Source organism: Naegleria lovaniensis (assembly GCF_003324165.1).
Source record: "Naegleria lovaniensis strain ATCC 30569 chromosome Unknown tig009, whole genome shotgun sequence".
Taxonomy (NCBI): Eukaryota; Heterolobosea; class Eutetramitea; order Acrasida; family Naegleriidae; genus Naegleria; species Naegleria lovaniensis.
This window is the reverse complement of record NW_025407831.1, coordinates 1-17,834: the sequence shown is the minus strand read 5'-3', so window position 1 is coordinate 17,834 and position 17,834 is coordinate 1. Positions and strand designations below refer to the sequence as shown.

Sequence of the window (17,834 nt, the reverse complement as noted above, 5' to 3'; positions counted from 1 at the left end):
CAAATGCATGGCAAGCCGTAAAGATTTAATTTAGATGTACATGTGATGTTAGTGGTCTGACGGTCTTTGTGATTTCAAGTGCAGATGCGTTCACCTTACCATTATTCTATTCCTATTCTTGCTTTGTGAGCTTTGCATTTAGGCGTTGTCGAACGGCATACTTTTCCTTGAATCGTTTTATATTGTCCATTCGCTCTAACAGTGAGGGATGAGCGTTGTAATATCTCGAGTACAGTTTGTCAACAATTAAATTATATACATTATTTACATGCATTCTAATTAGTGGTTTTTCAATGTCATAGCCAAGAGAGAGACTGTATTCATCGCTTGAATATTCATAGCTTCGTTGAATGTAGTTCAGTATGACCATGGCAAGGTTGCCCAATGGTTGGTATAGATAAGAAAATAGGCAGAGGCCAACACTTGGCTAAATATTATTGTTGTACATTTTGTGAAGTCGTGTCCATGCTACTTACATCAATAAATCCAAATCCAAAGCTTGAATAAAAGTGTTCATTGTAAATTGTAAATGAAAGAATGAATAAGAATATTCCGAGTGCCAATACTTGAGAAGTTAGAATTTTGATACTATGATTCATCTTGTAATGATGAATTTCGTGAGCTAGAATTGCCAAAATTTCCTCATTGGTTAAATTCAATCCATCCTTGCTGATCAAGTTATCATAGAGTACAATTTTCTTGTTTTTTCCACTGCCCACCATGAAAGCATTGGCGTGTTCACTTCGTTTTGAACCATCCACATAGACAATATCTTTCACATCAATTCCAACAGTCTTGGTCAGTTCTTCGATACTCTTTCGAAGTGGGCCTTCAGGCATTTCTGTAGGTTGGTTTCCATTCATTCCATTAACGTTCATAAATTAAATGTATTTTAATCAATGACAATGGATGACCATCCATTGGTGATTGTGCAAATAAAATTATTAGTAATTTCTGATTTTCAACAGTGCCCCTCACTTACCATAAAAAGTATTGAACATGGGTGCTAACACAATTGGATACAATTCATAAATTCCAACAGAAAGGGCAACACCTCCAAACCAAAGATAAACCCAATGAATTGGGCTACCTGTTATGAGGAGCCATAAAATTAAAAATAATAATGGAATACCAATCACCACGGCCATAATTCCCATCTTGATTTGATCCATAATCCAATTTCGGAAAACAGACATAATGTCTTGCACTCCACTGTCACTGCTATTGTCACTCAAGGAGGCGTCATGGTCCTCTTTTTCATCTTCAGATGTTTCTACGGCTGTTGAAGTCATGAGCTTGTTGGCGATATTTTCCTTGCCAATAATTGATTTTTCATTGAGTTGAGGGCTAGCATGCTCAGGAAGTAGAGCAACCTCCTCTTCATCGGTACTGTATTCATTGTAGTAGGATCCATTCTGGTGATTTTCATCTCCGAAAAACATATTTGCATTATTCACTTGCATGACTCTCCTTCTACTGATTTTATCAAGAGTTTCTTTCTTTAAAAATTCTGTGGATGGATCATTTTCGATCGATTTTTGCAAATCTCTTCGTTCTTGCTTAATCTCAAAGAATTTTCCGTCCAACACAAATATACGATACACTTCAAATGGTGCACGAACGAAAGTGCTCAATAATGAAACAAGAAATAGAAATGTCACACCTCTAGTGATGACATATTCTTCACCGAGGCCAAAAAGTAACATGTTCGTTTTGAGGGCTAGATCGAACATCCAATTCAGAACTCCCGAGAGCAAAATAAATACTTCTGTAATGAAACCGTACGCATTTTCTAATCGAGAAAATCCTAATCTTGTTATACTCTATTTAAATACCATCATGATGAATTATTTCACACACATTTGCGGTTAGAATTGGATTAAATTAATTAATCATCAAACTTACATAATTTCTCATGTCATCATATTCATCTTTGTCAATATAATCTTGCAATTTAGATGGGATATTCGTTGATGTTTTCAAAAGCCTACTTTGCCTGTAATCCAAATAGAGCTCTATAAAAAAAGCAATGGCATTAAAGAGAATGGTGATGGCCAAGAAAGGTAACGGAACCTGTTGAACAATATTCGCCAGTTTGGTTGCATAGTGTGCCACATACAGATGCAACATTTTATTGCTGATAATCTGGTCCTCCGACTATTTTGCAAATCCGATAATAATTTCAAAATTCACCTTCTCTCAAAATTGCTCAAGATGATGAAAATCATTACTGGTTATCACTCACTATTCACACCAATATTAATTTTCGGTTTCAATGATGACGAAACAATCCCGAACTGCAAGCTTCTTGTTTGATTTTTTTTGTTTGGAAGAGTTTGAAAGAAACGGACAGCGCATTCTTGCCGCCAATAATTTACAAATCATTTTTTTGAAAAAATTGAATCATCTTCTTGATATTTGAAAGAGTTGCCATAACATCAATTGAAAATGTTCGGACCTCAAAGACCAACCGTTGTTTTAATCTATGGAGCAGTCGGAAGCAGAAAGGAAAATTTATTGCAAAGTTTGATGGATTCTCAACAGCAATTGCTTGAAAAAACTTCCAGTGCATCAAGCAGCATCCATCGAATGTTGGACGGACTCGAAAAGTTTGTGTTTGTTCCGACAGTTACGGTGGCACCGAAAGATATCGAGCACGATTTTAAAAGGACTCCGAATTGTTTTGAATTCGAGGATGCTTCAAATTTTGCCTCTCGCTTCGCTAGTAATGATTTTGATTTATGTTGGAAGGAATTTCTGGACAAGCAATACAAGTGTTCAAAATCGGAAGCCATCACTATCGATTACATCTATAAGGCCATTCCAAATGTTGAGACAATCTTGAAAGAACATCCATCGTGTCGGAAAGTCATCATTTCCACTTCTAACAGCTCTGGATCTGAAGAGAGTGGATCAGTGTTCAACCCATTGATGGAAGCTATCAAATTGTATAAAGATTCCCACGATGTAAAAATTGTGCTTGTTCGAGCGTCAAGAGAGGTAGTTCAGCAATCTCTAAAGGACAAGGGATGTTACAATCAAGATGAAATCGATACGTTAATGGTGCATCATGAGTACATTGAGAAAGACAAGACAATTAATGATCTTCGAAAATATTTGCATTACAATGGAAATATTCCGCTCACCTTTGTTGACATTACCAACAATATGGAGGCTGATATGAGAAGATTTGTGAATGCTGTCGAAGGCAAAACTGAAGAGGAAAATGAACCATTTTACGAGAGCAAGCACACTGCTCGAGAATACATGAAGACACACAAAGTTAGCGAGTTGCTTCAATATTTGCTGCAGCTTGTGTTGGTAGAAATGCCTTCTGATCCACGACAATTTCTCATTGATAACTTGAAGAAAATTCAGTCCCACTCCTCGAAGAAGATTTTAACGTCCTCAGATTTTGAAACCATGTTCTCCATGATTGATATTAATAATAAGGGCTTTGTGACCTACGACCAAACGTTAAAGACTTTAATCAATCTGAAAGTGGATTCTAAAAGTGCAGAAAAAGCCTTATCAGCATTTGAAAAGAGTTCAAGAATTAATCAGGGTCAATTTGTAGAAATAATTTCCAAGCAATTAGATATATTGAACGGCACTCCTTATCAATAATGCAGAGGCAAAAGATGTAAATATTGAATTAGTATTAAATACTCAATTTGAGCAATGAGATATGCACGTTGTACTAGTACCTACTCAATTTTACCATCATCATATCATGATCATATCATGGAGAACACAAATCTCAAAAGAAAGCACGCCCTCAATAATTTAAATTTCCTCTCCAAGGAAAAGAATTGCTTTGAATGTGCTTCTGCATCAATAATACCAATCACTTTAGAATTGGTTTCATCATAGATTGGCAAACAACACTCTGCTTGCACCATGGTATCACAACTGTAATAGGGCTGACCTGAATCAGATGCTGAATTGACATCTTCCCAAGTCACCACAACTCCATTCAATGCTACAAAAGAATTCGTGGATGCTTTGGCATGTTCTTCATCAATTGGAAAATCTGCCCGACTGAACTTTCCATAATAACTCATCTTGTACAGGCATGAGTGAATGTTTTTATAAATTCCCAACCATTCACACTGAACCTCCTTCTGCAAGGCATTCACAATTTCGTACAATAGATGAATAAATTTTGCAAGTGCAATCACACGATCATCCTTTGGATTTACGTGTTCCATTCCAAAAGCACACTGTAATAAATCAAATTGTTTTTCGTCCTTTGCTCTACTGCAGGCGAAGGCTCCTGGTGTTTTCTTTGGAACGTCATATTTGAATAATTGTAACATTTCGTTTGATGTTGTAATTTTGGAAGCAAATGATTCATCGTTGTGTGAAATGGCGTTGCTAAAAAGGTTGTCAATTTGTTTGTTAATTTCGTTCAGTGATGATGAGATGAGAGAAATATCTTCCGAACTCGTGCCAACTTTGATGAGGTATTCTTCATAGATTTGTTCGTTGATTGGGAGAGGAAGGAGCAAGGACTTTTCAGACATTTTTATTCACAAAAAATCAAAAAATCGAGATTGATATCTGTGAAATAGTAGTTGGTCGATCGTGTCGAGGTAAGCACCAGCAAAGCTATCGCATGTTACCAATACCTAGCTCAGAAATGTCAAGTTTGATGAAAGATACTATCATGAACCGAAATGCAATAAGTTCACTTCTCAGCCAGCGTATTATTCCAATTGAAAATCTTTTTTGATATGCTCATAGGCTGGAATATTAATGAAATGCTTTCCTGTGTGTGGACATGTATAATTTGCTAAGAATCCTGTGGTGTAACAAAACTTTCGTGGTGGATAAATGGAAGGAGATGCTTCAATCGAAAAATAATTCGGATGTGAATTCAAGTGAACTTTGTCCATATTCAATAATACATGGTCTAATTTCCTCCGAACGAACTTTGCCGATTTCTTTTTGGAGTCTTTAGACTCAGTCTTTTTCTTCTTTGATGATGGTTCCACATCTTCGGAAGTATCCTTCTTTTTTTTCTTGGACTTGTTTTTCGGTCTGGTGACATCATTGGTTGTATCCCATACACCTTCTTCATCATCACCTCCAGAAATGATACTAAACTTTCCTGCACTGCCTCCTTTCCTATCAAAATAATTATCTCTCTCGAGTAGTGCAAGTCTAGCTCTCATTGCTTCCCATTGTTTAGCGTCCTCATATGATTTATTTGTACTCGGAGTGTTTCCTCCGACAGCAAGTGTACTGGATGTAGTTGTTTGATCATTCAAGAATTCTTCATCGTCCTCTTCGTCCACATTGATAGCTGGATGAGAACTCCGTTTTGGTGTTGTTGCTTTTGGAGATGAAGTTGTACCTGATGATGCGTTTCCCTTTTTCGATGAGGGTGTTCGTTGTTGTGATGAACGAGTTTTCCGCTTTGGTGCCATTTTTAAATAAAAATTTAAAAAAAATTATTCGTTTGTTTCGCTGATGGCTACCTTATTACGACAATCGTTGAATTCTTCATCTGGGTCCTCTCTTCGCTCCCTTAATGGTAGACCAGTAACGGATTTACTCTCTATTCGGTTCATACGTTCCAATTCATTGATCCTTTTTACTAAAATTAAGGCTTTCATTTTTGATCGAAGTTATCACTCAGCCACATGTTGTTTCAAACATAAAAGCACAACACTGAAAAAGAAGAAAAAGAAGAGTCACACAAATTCTTTTGAAAGCATGTACATACCTCGACCACAGGAGTTCAAACAACGTTATGATGAATATTGCGACTTTACTGACAAATTCGTTGCAATTTGCTCTCAGTTCAACTCCGAATTTCTTTCCCAACACATCGGTGGTCATGAAACTCTCAATACATCATTCGACTCTATTAATCCTAAATGTAACATTTCCTATGTCACAAAACAAGGTCTACAACACATATTTCAGACACTGGAGGCAGGAAGAGATTTCATTCTTTACGACATTAGGGACGAGAGAGACTCGTCTAATGAAAACTATCCCTCCCTCCATGCCAGCGCCAAGAATATTCTGCTCAAGAATATTGGTCACGTATTCCTTCGTACATGTGTTAATACCTCTCTCAAACGATACGCATTTGTCTTGCCTTCTCACGATATTTCAAGCGAGAAGGGCCCGATGATTATTTTGTACAGCGTTTCTTATATGAAGTGGTTGGATAGAGCAGCAGAAATTTTACAAGAATTAGGATGTAAGAATGTTATTGTTTATGCAGGTGGATTAAAGGACTGGTGGAAGAAGCAGGAGGGTTCGGAGTAGAGATTTAATGATGTGTATCAACAAATATCGTAATCTGGATTATATTTCACCAACATTCTGACTTATTGCTTGTCTTTTGCAACAAGACCATCACCGATTGAAGTGTACCTAACATGGAAGTTGTAAAACGTATTTGAAATTTTCAAATCATTCTAACCCATGCTAAATGCTGAAAAAATGTTGAAACGATATTCAAACAATGAAGAGGACGACCAAGATTTCGGGTATGGAGAGGAGGCAGACAATGCTCCACAGAAAACACTTCAAAATAAGAAACGAAAATTGATCCGTTTCCAAAACCGATAAACATGTACGAATGATAATTGTTGATTTTTCAAATTTTTCTGTTTCAAATGATGATAATGATGACTAGAACATATCACCAACGATTGGAATTATTATTAAACAACAAATTCTCAAACAAGCCGGAAAAAAGAAATGGCTTTTGAATCGGGAATTGGAGTATGAGAAATTCTTTCCAGTGGAGTTTATGAATGATCAGCAATTTGTGTTGAATCACATTAAAAAGTATGGTTATGGATTGAAATTTGCATCCTCACAATTACAAGAAGACCGTGATTTTGTTCTGGAAGCTGTTCAACAAAACGGTTCAGAATTACAATATACACATCACAATATTCACAACGATCAAGAGGTGATTATATCTTTTGGAAAACAAGGAATTTGTTTTGCAAGCAGTCTGCCAGAATGGAAATGCTCTGTGGTTTTCTGACCGTACACCATTTCGTCGTGACATTGAGGTTATTTTAGCTCCTGTGGAGCAAAACGGTGATGTGTTAGAGCGTGTTGTGGAACAATTTGGAAATTAATGAAGAAATAATGCTCAAAGTAGTTTAATATTTGATTATTCGAACAAAGAAATAATGCTCAAAGTAGTTCAAAAATTTGGATTTTTGTTAGAATTTGCATCGTGTGACCTCAAGAATGATCGAGATGTGGTTTTGAATACCGTCACAAATGATGGTACTTCATTGTCGTTTGCGTCTGATGATTTAAAGAACGACAAAGAAATTACATTGAGGGCCATTAAAAAAAATGGTAAAGTATTAGAGTTTGTCTCTGAAGAATTGAAGAACGATAAGGATGTTGTGTTAGCTGCTGTAAATCAAAACGGAGAAGCTCTTGAATTTGCATCAACTGATTTGACAAATGATCTAGAGGTGATATTAGCTGCCGTGAATGTAAATGCACGCGCTCTTGAGTACGCATCTGATAAGTTAAAAAACGACAAGGAAGTTGTAATGACAGCTGTGATGCAAAGTGGTTACGCCCTTGCTTTTGCTGATGAGATGATAAGAGGAGATCAAGAGATTGTGTTTGAAGCTATCAAACGAAATAAGTCTGCTCTTAAATATGCTTCAAAGAGACTTTTGAGTGACAAACAATTCATATTGGAGGCTGTCAGACTTGGATGTGAAAATGTTCTACAATACGCCCCACTAGATTTTGCTAATGACAAGGAATTTATGTTAAAAGCTGTCCAATACAACGGGATTGGAGTTCTAGGATACAGTTACGTTAGCCATGACAAAGAACTCGTGTTAGAAGCTGTGAAAAATAATGGATATGCTTTGTATTCCGCAGTCCAAGGATTGCGACATGATTCTGAACTGCAAACGGAAGCACTCAAGACCAATGGTTTTGTTTGGAACTATTGTGACGACTTATTTCTCGAACGAATGCAACAATGTTATTATGGCGCATATTTGGGCACAAGTGGTAAAGTGTGAGAGAAATCTTGCCTTATTATTTATTTAACATGGACTTGATTGAGGTCAACATGGTAGCCATTCTCTCAGCATTTTCTCTTTTCATTTTGGCAGATGGTGAGCTGGTTCTCTTGCTTTCACTTGGATCCTCTGGACAATAACCAATTTCTTGACAACTGACCAAGGGAGACAATTCGTGTTCAACTTCTTGAATAAATGTTGGGAGGTATTGTTCAACAGTGTAGATACAGATAGCTTGATAGGCTGTTGGGACAGTTGTACACACCTCCTCCAATTTTTGAGTGAGTTGTGACATGGACTCATTTTGAGAGATAAATAATTCTGTAAAGATTTTTACACAAGCGTTAAGGGTAAACCACGTTGATTGGTTCGGCAAATATTTAACACAGTTATGTGAACACGTGATTGAAACAACGACATACTAAAACATACCAACTTCATAAACAATCAATTGACACACGTTGCAAATATACTTGGTTCTATTCTCATCCTTCACTTGTGACATGACCAATTTGTATCCTCGGTCTTGTTTTTGACAAATAGTCTTGGGTGAATGATTTGCAATCATTTCACTAAGAACGTGTGGGAGGAAGGAAATGGCCAATTCGTGGCACATGTTCATCATGGTTTGGTTTCTATTGAATGCTGCACTATTTGTACATGTATGGATCAAGTCGTGTTCCATCTCAGAAATGCTCTTCTTCTCTGAGACGAGTTTCTGTGAAGGTCGGGCGTTCACAACAACATTATTCCATCATTTTGAAATCGTGATGACCACAAGCACAATTCAATGGAGCGATGACCATAGAACAAACGAGAGTCTGGTGAATATCAATATCGTAATCCTCCAACTTACATATTGCGCCAGTCCAACAACCAATTGGCAAACCTTTTGTTGTGAATATTCGAGAGGAACGGATGCTCCGTTATAATTATTTAATTGTGCAGAAGCGCATTGTTGAAACATGCTGATGATGATCACCACGACCACCAACATAATATTGAATGAATTTGTTGTGCACAACATGTTGATGATGATGAACACAAATAAATATATTATGAATAATATTGAAAAAAGCGGATGGAAAGATGGTGAGTATATACTACTCTCAGATCAAGAATTCGGTTCTTGTTGATCGTTTTTGATGATGGCGGCTTGAAAGTAGTGTGCTAAAAATCTGAAGAGAACAAAAAAAACGGTTGGCCCTCTGGATAAATGTGTGATTTTGTTTGAAGATGGTATTTCCATATTCGTGCACGAAAGGGCTGGTATTATTATAATTCTTGTTAAAAAATCTCAATCTCATGTTTTATTAATACGCGAGAATGAGGAGCACCGTCTGTTCATAACCAAGAAATATATACAACCATGTCTTCTGGATTAACATGAAATCTAGTCTGTCCAAAACCATGAAGAGCCCTAGTTTTGAAAACTGCAGCACCATTTAAAAAAATATTCCTTCAACAAGAAAATGACGTCGCCGTATCTTTTGCTCTCCGATTTTTTTGCAAAAGGGCTGTGATTATTAACGAGCAGCACATGTATACTCCTCTTGGCCACTTTAAAATTCCCCTACTTTTTTTCACCTAATATTGAATGGCAATAATTTCGAAGGAGATGATAATTGTTGCAATTCCGTTTTGTGATGATAGTAATGAGGAGTATTTTTGTGTGTTTTAGCAAAACGAAATCAGATGCGTTGATTCTGCTCAAGTTATGAGCTCAAGCATAATGAAACCTCAATTTGGAAAAATTTCAATATGAACTAGTTTAGCAAATCACACTTTGAAAAAAATGTCAAAAGTCATTTGTCGTTTAGAAGGAGAGAGCTCATCTCTCAGCTCATCAAACATTGAAAAACTTCTTCTAATACTTGAAGAAAATACATCTTTTGATAGTCTTGTGAAAGATATCAAAAACAAAGCCAAGAATTTAAACTTTACAGACAATGTGTGCAACGATTTCCGAATCAAGTATTTCGACGAAACTGCTGAAGAAGAAGTTTGTATTTCCTCTGATCAAGACGTTAGGGTGTTTTTGGATCAAATTAAAAACCCAAACACAAAGAAAGAAAACAAGGTACTCTCATTCAAAATTCTTTCCCCATCCAACAACAGCAAAAGGGCATCAAGCAATCATGCGTCTGAAGGTGTTATTACTGCAGCGAACAGGACCGGTACAAAGGACTCCAATTTTCCTCGCTCTTCCTTCGGTATCCAAACAATACAGCCACCACAGGACAACCATGATAGCGTTCCAACTTCTCGAAAAGACCTCAACAGTTCAAGACCTGGTGATAAAGTTGAAGAATATCTCAATAAGAGGTATTCATCCATTCAATTCATTGGATCTGGTGGTTTCGGATCGGTATACTCAGTTACAAGCAAAGAGAGCAATTCACGAAGAGCGATCAAGCTGATGAAAATTGAAGATTTTGAAGTTGCCAACACAGCCATGAAAGAATTCCAGAAAATGATTGAATTGAAACATGAAAATATTGTAGCAACATTTGATTCATTTTTTGCGGGAAGTCTTTCAACAATTGGTATTGAAATGGAATTGATGAAGGGAAGTTTGTTTGATTTATTCATCAAAAAACAACAGATTCTTCCAGAAAAGATGATTCTTGATACTCTCTTGCAAACTTGTCTTGCTTTGGAATGCTTGCAAACGAAGAAAATCATTCACAGGTAAGTTCGTCATGGAGAAAACATGTGTATAATTGAGTGTGCATCAATACACATTATAGAGACATCAAGCCTCACAATATACTTGTGAGAAGTTTTGATTTGACGAAACAAGAAATTTCAATTGGGCTTGCAGATTTTGGAATGGCTCGATCCATGGACACAGTACACAAAACAGGTGTTGGAGGTACTGTTCTGTATTTTTCTCCTGAAATTCAACAGGCGTTTGGATTAGAGTCTAAAAAGCCTTCATTTTCGTATTCGAGCGACATGTTTGCATTGGGAGTTACCATTTACCAGCTGATTTCTTTTGATCTAGTTACTTCGTGGGCAACCTTAGTCATGCACTCTAATAATGATGCAATTCGTCAATTCATTACTTCACATATGAAGGCAAATTACTCGGACTTCCTTGTACAATTAATCATGTCCATGATTCGATTGGAAAGCACTGACAGAATTAGTGTGTCACAATTATTAGGAAAACTATCAAAGAAACCACCATCAAAACTACCATCTAAACGAAAGGCAACACATGTTGTCTCTTATCAACAATCTGCTCAGCTCGAGTCTAATCTTGGAAAGACTTACTTGGATCAAAAGAATTATGCCAAAGCTTATGAATATTTCGCACGTGATGCTAAAAAAGGAAACGTTGATAGTGAATTTTATCTTGGATTTTTGTTTGAAAAGGGTTTGGGAGTAAAACAAGATGCACAGTTAGCGTTACAATGGTATGAAAGAGCAGCCAATCATGGTCACATTGAAGCTCAATACGTTGTTGGAACTCTTTATGAAGACAATGGAGAAGATGAAAAAGCGAGCGTGTGGTACAAAAAAGCTTCCATTGGAGGTCATGCATCAGCTCAAAATTGTTTGGGATACATGTATGAATTGGGGTATGGAGTTCTTCAAGATTATGATATTGCTTTTGCATGGTATTTAAAAGCAGCAAATCAAAACAATGTCGATGCACAATATAATCTGGCAAGGTTATATGAAGCGGGATTGGGAGTAGATCCGAATGCATCACTGGCCTTCAGTTGGTACCAGAAAGCAGCTGAGAAGGGTGATGTACAAGCTCAGTATCGAGTAGGATTCATGTACGAAAAAGGAAAAGGTGTGAAAATGAATTACGATAAGGCACTCGAAATCTATACACAGCTCGCTTCACAAGGAGTTCCAGAAGCTGAGAATCGTCTTGGATTCATGAACGAAAAGGGCCTTGGAGGTTTACCTCTAAACTATGTTGTGGCTAGTGAATGGTATCAAAAAGCGGCTTCCAAAGGAAATGCCAATGCACAATTTAATCTTGGATACATGTACGAGAAAGGGTATGGTGTATGGCAAAGTTATGACCAAGCCATTCTATGGTATACGGAAGCAGCAAAACAAGGACATTTGGATGCTCAATATTATCTGGGTGAAATGTATGAGAAAGGAATTGGTGTTGACATTGATTACATAGAAGCCGTGAAGTGGTACAAAGCATGTGCATTGCAAGGAGATGCAGAAGCACAGCTTTGCCTTTGTGACATGTACTACAAAGGATTAGGCGTGGAAAAAAACGAAACTACTGCCTTTTATTGGTGTATGAAATCTGCTGGGAAAGGAAATGCCCAAGCTCAAAACTTTCTTGGTTACATGTATGACCATGGAATAGGAACGCAAGAGGATCAATATCAAGCTTTTGAATGGTATCAGAAATCGGCAAAACAAGGAAATACGTCAGCACTTATTAATTTAGGATACATGTATCATTATGGCCACGGTGTTACTCAGAGTTATGAAAAAGCTTTTGATTTGTATTCGAAAGCAGCAAATAAGGGAGATGATATTGCCTTATTTAATATTGGAGTCATGTATGAGAATGGAGAAGGAGTTGAACAAAACTCACTGATAGCACGAGAATGGTATGAAAAGTCTGCCAATAAGGGAAATGCAGATGCAAAGGCAAAATTATTGAATTTCTCAACAATCATAACCATAACTCCAGAAGAATCCGAAATCACAACTCCAGCCAAGACCAAAAAATCAAAGTTCAGTTTGCGATCCTTGTTTCACAGAAGGAGCAATCTTGCAGAATAAATTGGTTTGATCAACGGAAAAAAAATGTCATCAAATGCTTCTTCTCCTGCTTCCTTGTCATCTCTCTTTCGAACAAGAGTACAAGCACTTCCAGTTCCAACCAATATTCAAACGCAAGTGGTGAAGAACCACAACAATTGTACTATCCGATTGCATGTGTCTCTTGCCGTCGTGGTCATAGGTATGATTTTTGTGTGAACAACATTTGAATTTCTAACGAATTATCAATACGGAACCATCCATTCATTTCGGAATTTATTTTTGAATTTTTGATGATTGACTTTTGGCAACTTGTCAATATTTGAAATTCATGGACTCAACAGAAAATGTGATAGAAAACTGCCATCATGCACTGATTGTGCTCAAAAAGGTAAAGAATGCAACTATCCTGATCAACTCAAACGAGGACCACAAAGATCACAACCCTACAAAGTCTCCTTCACAATGCACTCTGTGAACTACCCAAGTAATAATTCCAACTCCACTTCTTCGAAAACTTCTTCAAAAAAGAAAACATCTAACACCACTATTAGCATAACTTGACGGTCGATAACAATCAAATCATAGACCAAGTTGTTAAATCTACCAGTTCGAGCAATGAAGTTTCTAATGAATCAACAAATGAAGAACAAAGTGTCAACTTTCAAATTGTTGACATGTATTTTGATATCGTCAGCTTGGGTTGTCCTATTATTCAGAGAGCCACCATGCTTGACATTATTGCAAAGAATCCACAGAATGAACAAGTTCCTGAAAATGTTGCACTACTGTATGCTATTCAAGCCAACTGCTTTCAAAATTTAGGCAAAAAACAAGATGGAAGGAATGCATTCCTCACAGCACGCAAATACTTGTCACAAGTTTTTGACCTGTTGGATAACTTTTCAATTGCTGGAGCATTTCTCTATATGGGATTGTTTTGCTTGAGTGAAGGAGAGCTTGCACAATGTCGGTACTATCTTGGAAGCGTTCAATTCTTTATTGATAGAAACAAAGATCGTCTTGCTGATAATTTACAATTTATTTATTTATGCAGATCATTACTATATACGAAATTACAACTAGATGAAGCCGAGTCTTTAGAGGTCTTGAACAGAGATTTAGATTTCACAAAATCTTCACATCTTGATGTGGTTGTGAGCTCAGAAAAATTCACACAGCAAGTGTTCCACATGAAGAAAATGATGGATTTCTTTTTATACATTTCACAACACATGAAAGACGGTGATTGTGGCCTGTCGGGCTTGAAAATTCCACAACCTCAATTTTCATCGAGTGCAGAGGAACAAGCAATCATGGCGCATGCTCAAATGATCCTTAAGCCTCAAGCCCAATTCAATAGAGTACGACAAGAGAAGTCACTTGTCAGCGCTGCTTTGACCAAGCTCATGTATTTGTTGATGGTTGAAGGAGTTCGTTTAGGAATACTTTCTAAAACAGCATCCGAGGCGGAAAATGCTATTATTGAAACTGCGAATAGAATTTCAGAGCTGACTACTGTTTCCTATTTCCCGTATTTACCTGCTCACGTTCATTCAACAGTCATGAACGCAGCAAGAGTTCATTTAACGCTTGTTCAACAAATTGTAAAAGGGTTGCGACCAAATGAAACAGAAATATCACTCGCAAAATATTATGACTATTTAAGAAGCGATCTAAAAGCTCTAACTCAAATGGCACAACGATTTTCTATTGTTGAAAAACGTGTCAAGAATTTACTACCATGATTCAACAAGAACTGAGAAATCGAGAATTACAAACTGAGTGGCAATTACAAACATTACTTCATCAGCAACAACATCAACAAACTTACAATCAACAGCATCAGCAACCACAAGATACATTCCAACAAATTTTAACACAGTTCACAGAAGCCACGACAAGTCATAATAATACTGTTAGCCATGGAAATAATGCTTCCAACATGTCGCCATCTTTGATGAGTGCATTCGGAGCTGCCACATCCTATTATCATACTGAAGGAAATACAAAACAGCAACTCGCTCAACAATCTTCCCATACATCTACAGATCACCAGCAACTAGCATTCACCGAGTTCAACAGAGAAGAATTTACGATTCCAGAAGATCAAAATGCAGTTCATCAAATCAGTGAAATAATGGGATTTACTGAGACAGTGACGCCAGCAACCTCTTCTTCCAACATGGATGATGTGAGCACTTTCTTTTATGATGTCTTGACGTCACCTTTAAATATTCACTTATTGCCTTCAACAATTACTGAAGAAGACTCACAACAGCCAATTGTTTCTGTGTTTAGTTCTAATTCTACAGTTGAACAAACACTCTCAACTGCTCTGAGCCAAGAAAATTATTATACTGATCCATATCAATCAGATTTGTTGTTGGAATAGATTAACCGTGAAGTCGTCATAAGTCGAGTGAAGAAAGTATCAGTCAACAATAGCTGAGAAGACTTATTGTTTAAGGTGCAGATGGCCATTCAAGAGCTTGTTTAAACCTATTGAAAATAGAGAGCATGTAGCACGCTTCGAATACATTTCAATTTGTCAAATAGCAAATTTTCTTCGTGAACAACAGTAAGTCTGACGCAAATCAACCAATTATTTGCAAAAGACATTATTTCATCATTTCAGGGAGCGTGATTCGTGTGCTCATGTTGGTATCAACCATTCTCATGACTAAATCAATTAATTCAGCACTATATGTAACTCTTTGATTTGTCAAAATATCTTTACGAAGAGCATCAGGTTGTTTACAAAGGGCTGTAATGTCATTTTGACAGCCTGTCATTAATTGATAAATAGTGACACCCAACGCAAAGATGTCTGAAGCAGTAGAATAATTATTACTATCAAAAATCTCAGGAGCTATAAATCCCATTGTACCTTTGATTTCAGATTTTTGGTTCATGTAACATTTCAAATCCTTTGCCAAACCAAAATCAGTCAAACAAACGTGAATTTCATTCGATACTAAATTGACCGATTTGACCAAGATGTTGTCTGGCTTGATATCTCTATGAACAATCTTTTCTTTTGAAATGACAGAGAGAACATTGATCATTTGTGAAATAATGGACCAAATAATTTCTTCAGAGGGCACAATGGAATCTTTTCTGCAGAACATGGTGTGTAAGCTTCCATATTCCATCAAATCCATTTCAATGCACAAATCCATGTTGTCAAGAAGGAAAGCACAGTGAACGCAAACAATGTTTTGATGCATTGAGGATAATTTGACAGTTTGAAATGCCTCCTGTAATCCCTGATTGACATCAAAACCATTGGTTGGAGAAATGATCTTCAAGCTCTGTAAACATTTTCACCCTTCAATTTAACTTGGTAAACTTTTCCAAAACCCCTTCTCCTAAAAATTGATAATATCCTTCATATCGGGAGTACAATACATTTTCTTTGTTGGTAGGAGTGGCACAATTGTCTACATTTGAATGAGTTGCAGATACAAATATTGCTGAACTAATTGTTGAATATGTGAACGTTTGTTCGTCGTTCTGTGTTACAGGTGTTGCAAAGAAAGCAGTGGTTTTTGATGTTCTTCTTGAGGGTGATTGTGGAAGTTCGAGAGGTGGTGGAGTGAGTGTTTTTTTGAGTTGTTGTGAATTTTTGGTCTTCTTGACACTCCTTACTTTCCGCCATGCAATCATGACAATGAAAATAAAAGAAATCAAACCTCCGAGTAAAGACACACCTCCAATTACGCCTCCAACGATTGCACCTGTTGGTGTTGTTGGATTATTGCTGTCGACAGATACGGTATTACCTCCACCATTAGTACTTTCTTGAACTGAGCAATCTAACCTTTCCAACCCCAGTGACAGTCGCACGTGTTGTTGGACTTGCAAGTTCCATGTCCAGAGCAGTTTTGAAGCTTTTCACAAGACGGTTTCGAACATCCCTCACTTCCTTTCCAACCACTTTGACAGGCGCATAAATTATTCGAAATACAGGTTCCATGGTCAGTACAGTTATTCATTCCATCACATGAGAACATGGAACAATCACTACTTCCTTTCCATCCTGTTTGGCATGTACATTCATTAGGTCCCGTGCAAATACCATGTCCATTACAATTACCCAAAGCTTCACATGAAGACTCTGAACAATCACCTTTTCCTTTCCATCCAGATGGACACAAACATGTGTTTGGTGCAGTACAAGTTCCTTTTCCACTACAAACATGTGCTAAATTTGAAGGGACTCCAAAACAAACGTCAAAACAATCCAATTCTGTTTTGTTGTAGAGCTGTCCAGAACCACAATTGGGAATGAGAGTTCGAATGGCATTGTTGAAGTTATCGGAAATGTAAATCGTACCGCTATTGTTATCCACAACAGCTCCATATGGCCAATAGAGTTGTGCTGCCAAACTATCACCTCCATCTCCAGAATAACCTGTTGAACCAGAAATGCCAGCAATTGTTGTTAATACCGACTGAGGATAACTATATATAGAAATGGTGTTTTGGAACCAGTTGGGCATGATGATCTTTCTCTCATTATCTGTGACCCAAAAATTTTGACCAACCATTCTTGAAGAGGATTGAATGACCGTGGAAATGACTCCATACGTGTCTACCTTTCTTATTGCATTGACTTCATGATCAAAATAAGAAATGTAAACATTTCCTGAAGGTGCAACTCTTACACTTGTTGGATAACATAATGAAGCAAAAATTGCAGGTCCTCCATCGCCTGACATGAAGAATTGTGAGCAAATTGAATAACGTCAGTCCACACATAAATTGGATTACAAATCATGATTCACCTACCATCAGAACCAACTTGGCCGTTACCAGCAATGGTTTGTATGTAACCATTGTATATCATACGAATTCTGTGATTGCCATGGTCGGCAATATAAATCTTTGAATTGAATACATAAATTCCACGTGGAAAAGATAATTGGGCATTGACAGCTGGACCTCCATCTCCAGAAAAACCAGACACGCCAGTCCCAGCAATGGTCACAATGGTATTACCTGGGTAGACCACTCTAATTTTATGATTACCATTGTCTG

At 37.2% G+C, this 17,834-nt stretch overlaps 11 protein-coding genes across 11 annotated transcripts; 5 read left to right on the top strand and 6 right to left on the bottom strand.

Annotated features, from left to right (window-relative positions):
• Positions 1–112: 112 nt before the first annotated feature.
• Positions 113–2,130, bottom strand: C9374_000011 (uncharacterized protein; the record flags this gene model as incomplete). Its single annotated transcript, XM_044686604.1, has 4 exons — positions 113–427; positions 477–841; positions 983–1,823; positions 1,906–2,130. The coding sequence occupies 4 exons, from the start codon at positions 2,128–2,130 to the stop codon at positions 113–115; spliced, it is 1,746 nt and encodes a 581-aa protein (XP_044552564.1).
• A 318-nt stretch (positions 2,131–2,448) lies between these two features.
• On the top strand, positions 2,449–3,627 carry C9374_000010 (uncharacterized protein; the record flags this gene model as incomplete). Its single annotated transcript, XM_044685494.1, has 1 exon — positions 2,449–3,627. One exon carries the CDS (start codon positions 2,449–2,451, stop codon positions 3,625–3,627), a length of 1,179 nt encoding a protein of 392 aa, XP_044552563.1.
• A 110-nt stretch (positions 3,628–3,737) lies between these two features.
• C9374_000009 (uncharacterized protein) lies at positions 3,738–4,526 on the bottom strand (the record flags this gene model as incomplete). Its single annotated transcript, XM_044699137.1, has 1 exon — positions 3,738–4,526. The coding sequence occupies one exon, from the start codon at positions 4,524–4,526 to the stop codon at positions 3,738–3,740; it is 789 nt and encodes a 262-aa protein (XP_044552562.1).
• A 183-nt stretch (positions 4,527–4,709) lies between these two features.
• C9374_000008 (uncharacterized protein) lies at positions 4,710–5,432 on the bottom strand (the record flags this gene model as incomplete). Its single annotated transcript, XM_044698026.1, has 1 exon — positions 4,710–5,432. One exon carries the CDS (start codon positions 5,430–5,432, stop codon positions 4,710–4,712), a length of 723 nt encoding a protein of 240 aa, XP_044552561.1.
• A 43-nt stretch (positions 5,433–5,475) lies between these two features.
• On the top strand, positions 5,476–6,285 carry C9374_000007 (uncharacterized protein; the record flags this gene model as incomplete). Its single annotated transcript, XM_044696921.1, has 1 exon — positions 5,476–6,285. One exon carries the CDS (start codon positions 5,476–5,478, stop codon positions 6,283–6,285), a length of 810 nt encoding a protein of 269 aa, XP_044552560.1.
• An 884-nt stretch (positions 6,286–7,169) lies between these two features.
• Positions 7,170–8,036, top strand: C9374_000006 (uncharacterized protein; the record flags this gene model as incomplete). The annotated part of the gene is made up of 1 exon (XM_044695811.1): positions 7,170–8,036. One exon carries the CDS (start codon positions 7,170–7,172, stop codon positions 8,034–8,036), a length of 867 nt encoding a protein of 288 aa, XP_044552559.1.
• A 16-nt stretch (positions 8,037–8,052) lies between these two features.
• Positions 8,053–9,003, bottom strand: C9374_000005 (uncharacterized protein; the record flags this gene model as incomplete). Its single annotated transcript, XM_044694700.1, has 3 exons — positions 8,053–8,357; positions 8,469–8,754; positions 8,893–9,003. 3 exons carry the CDS (start codon positions 9,001–9,003, stop codon positions 8,053–8,055), a joined length of 702 nt encoding a protein of 233 aa, XP_044552558.1.
• An 828-nt stretch (positions 9,004–9,831) lies between these two features.
• C9374_000004 (uncharacterized protein) lies at positions 9,832–12,812 on the top strand (the record flags this gene model as incomplete). Its single annotated transcript, XM_044693589.1, has 2 exons — positions 9,832–10,727; positions 10,787–12,812. The coding sequence occupies 2 exons, from the start codon at positions 9,832–9,834 to the stop codon at positions 12,810–12,812; spliced, it is 2,922 nt and encodes a 973-aa protein (XP_044552557.1).
• A 24-nt stretch (positions 12,813–12,836) lies between these two features.
• C9374_000003 (uncharacterized protein) lies at positions 12,837–15,186 on the top strand (the record flags this gene model as incomplete). Its single annotated transcript, XM_044692478.1, has 4 exons — positions 12,837–12,993; positions 13,136–13,182; positions 13,346–14,518; positions 14,605–15,186. 4 exons carry the CDS (start codon positions 12,837–12,839, stop codon positions 15,184–15,186), a joined length of 1,959 nt encoding a protein of 652 aa, XP_044552556.1.
• Positions 15,187–15,412: 226 nt separating this feature from the next.
• On the bottom strand, positions 15,413–15,973 carry C9374_000002 (uncharacterized protein; the record flags this gene model as incomplete). The annotated part of the gene is made up of 1 exon (XM_044691368.1): positions 15,413–15,973. The coding sequence occupies one exon, from the start codon at positions 15,971–15,973 to the stop codon at positions 15,413–15,415; it is 561 nt and encodes a 186-aa protein (XP_044552555.1).
• Positions 15,974–16,124: 151 nt separating this feature from the next.
• On the bottom strand, positions 16,125–17,834 carry C9374_000001 (uncharacterized protein; the record flags this gene model as incomplete). The annotated part of the gene is made up of 3 exons (XM_044685493.1): positions 16,125–16,651; positions 16,762–17,508; positions 17,586–17,834. Coding segments are annotated over 3 exons (1,523 nt in total), but the record flags the coding sequence as incomplete, so codon positions are not given.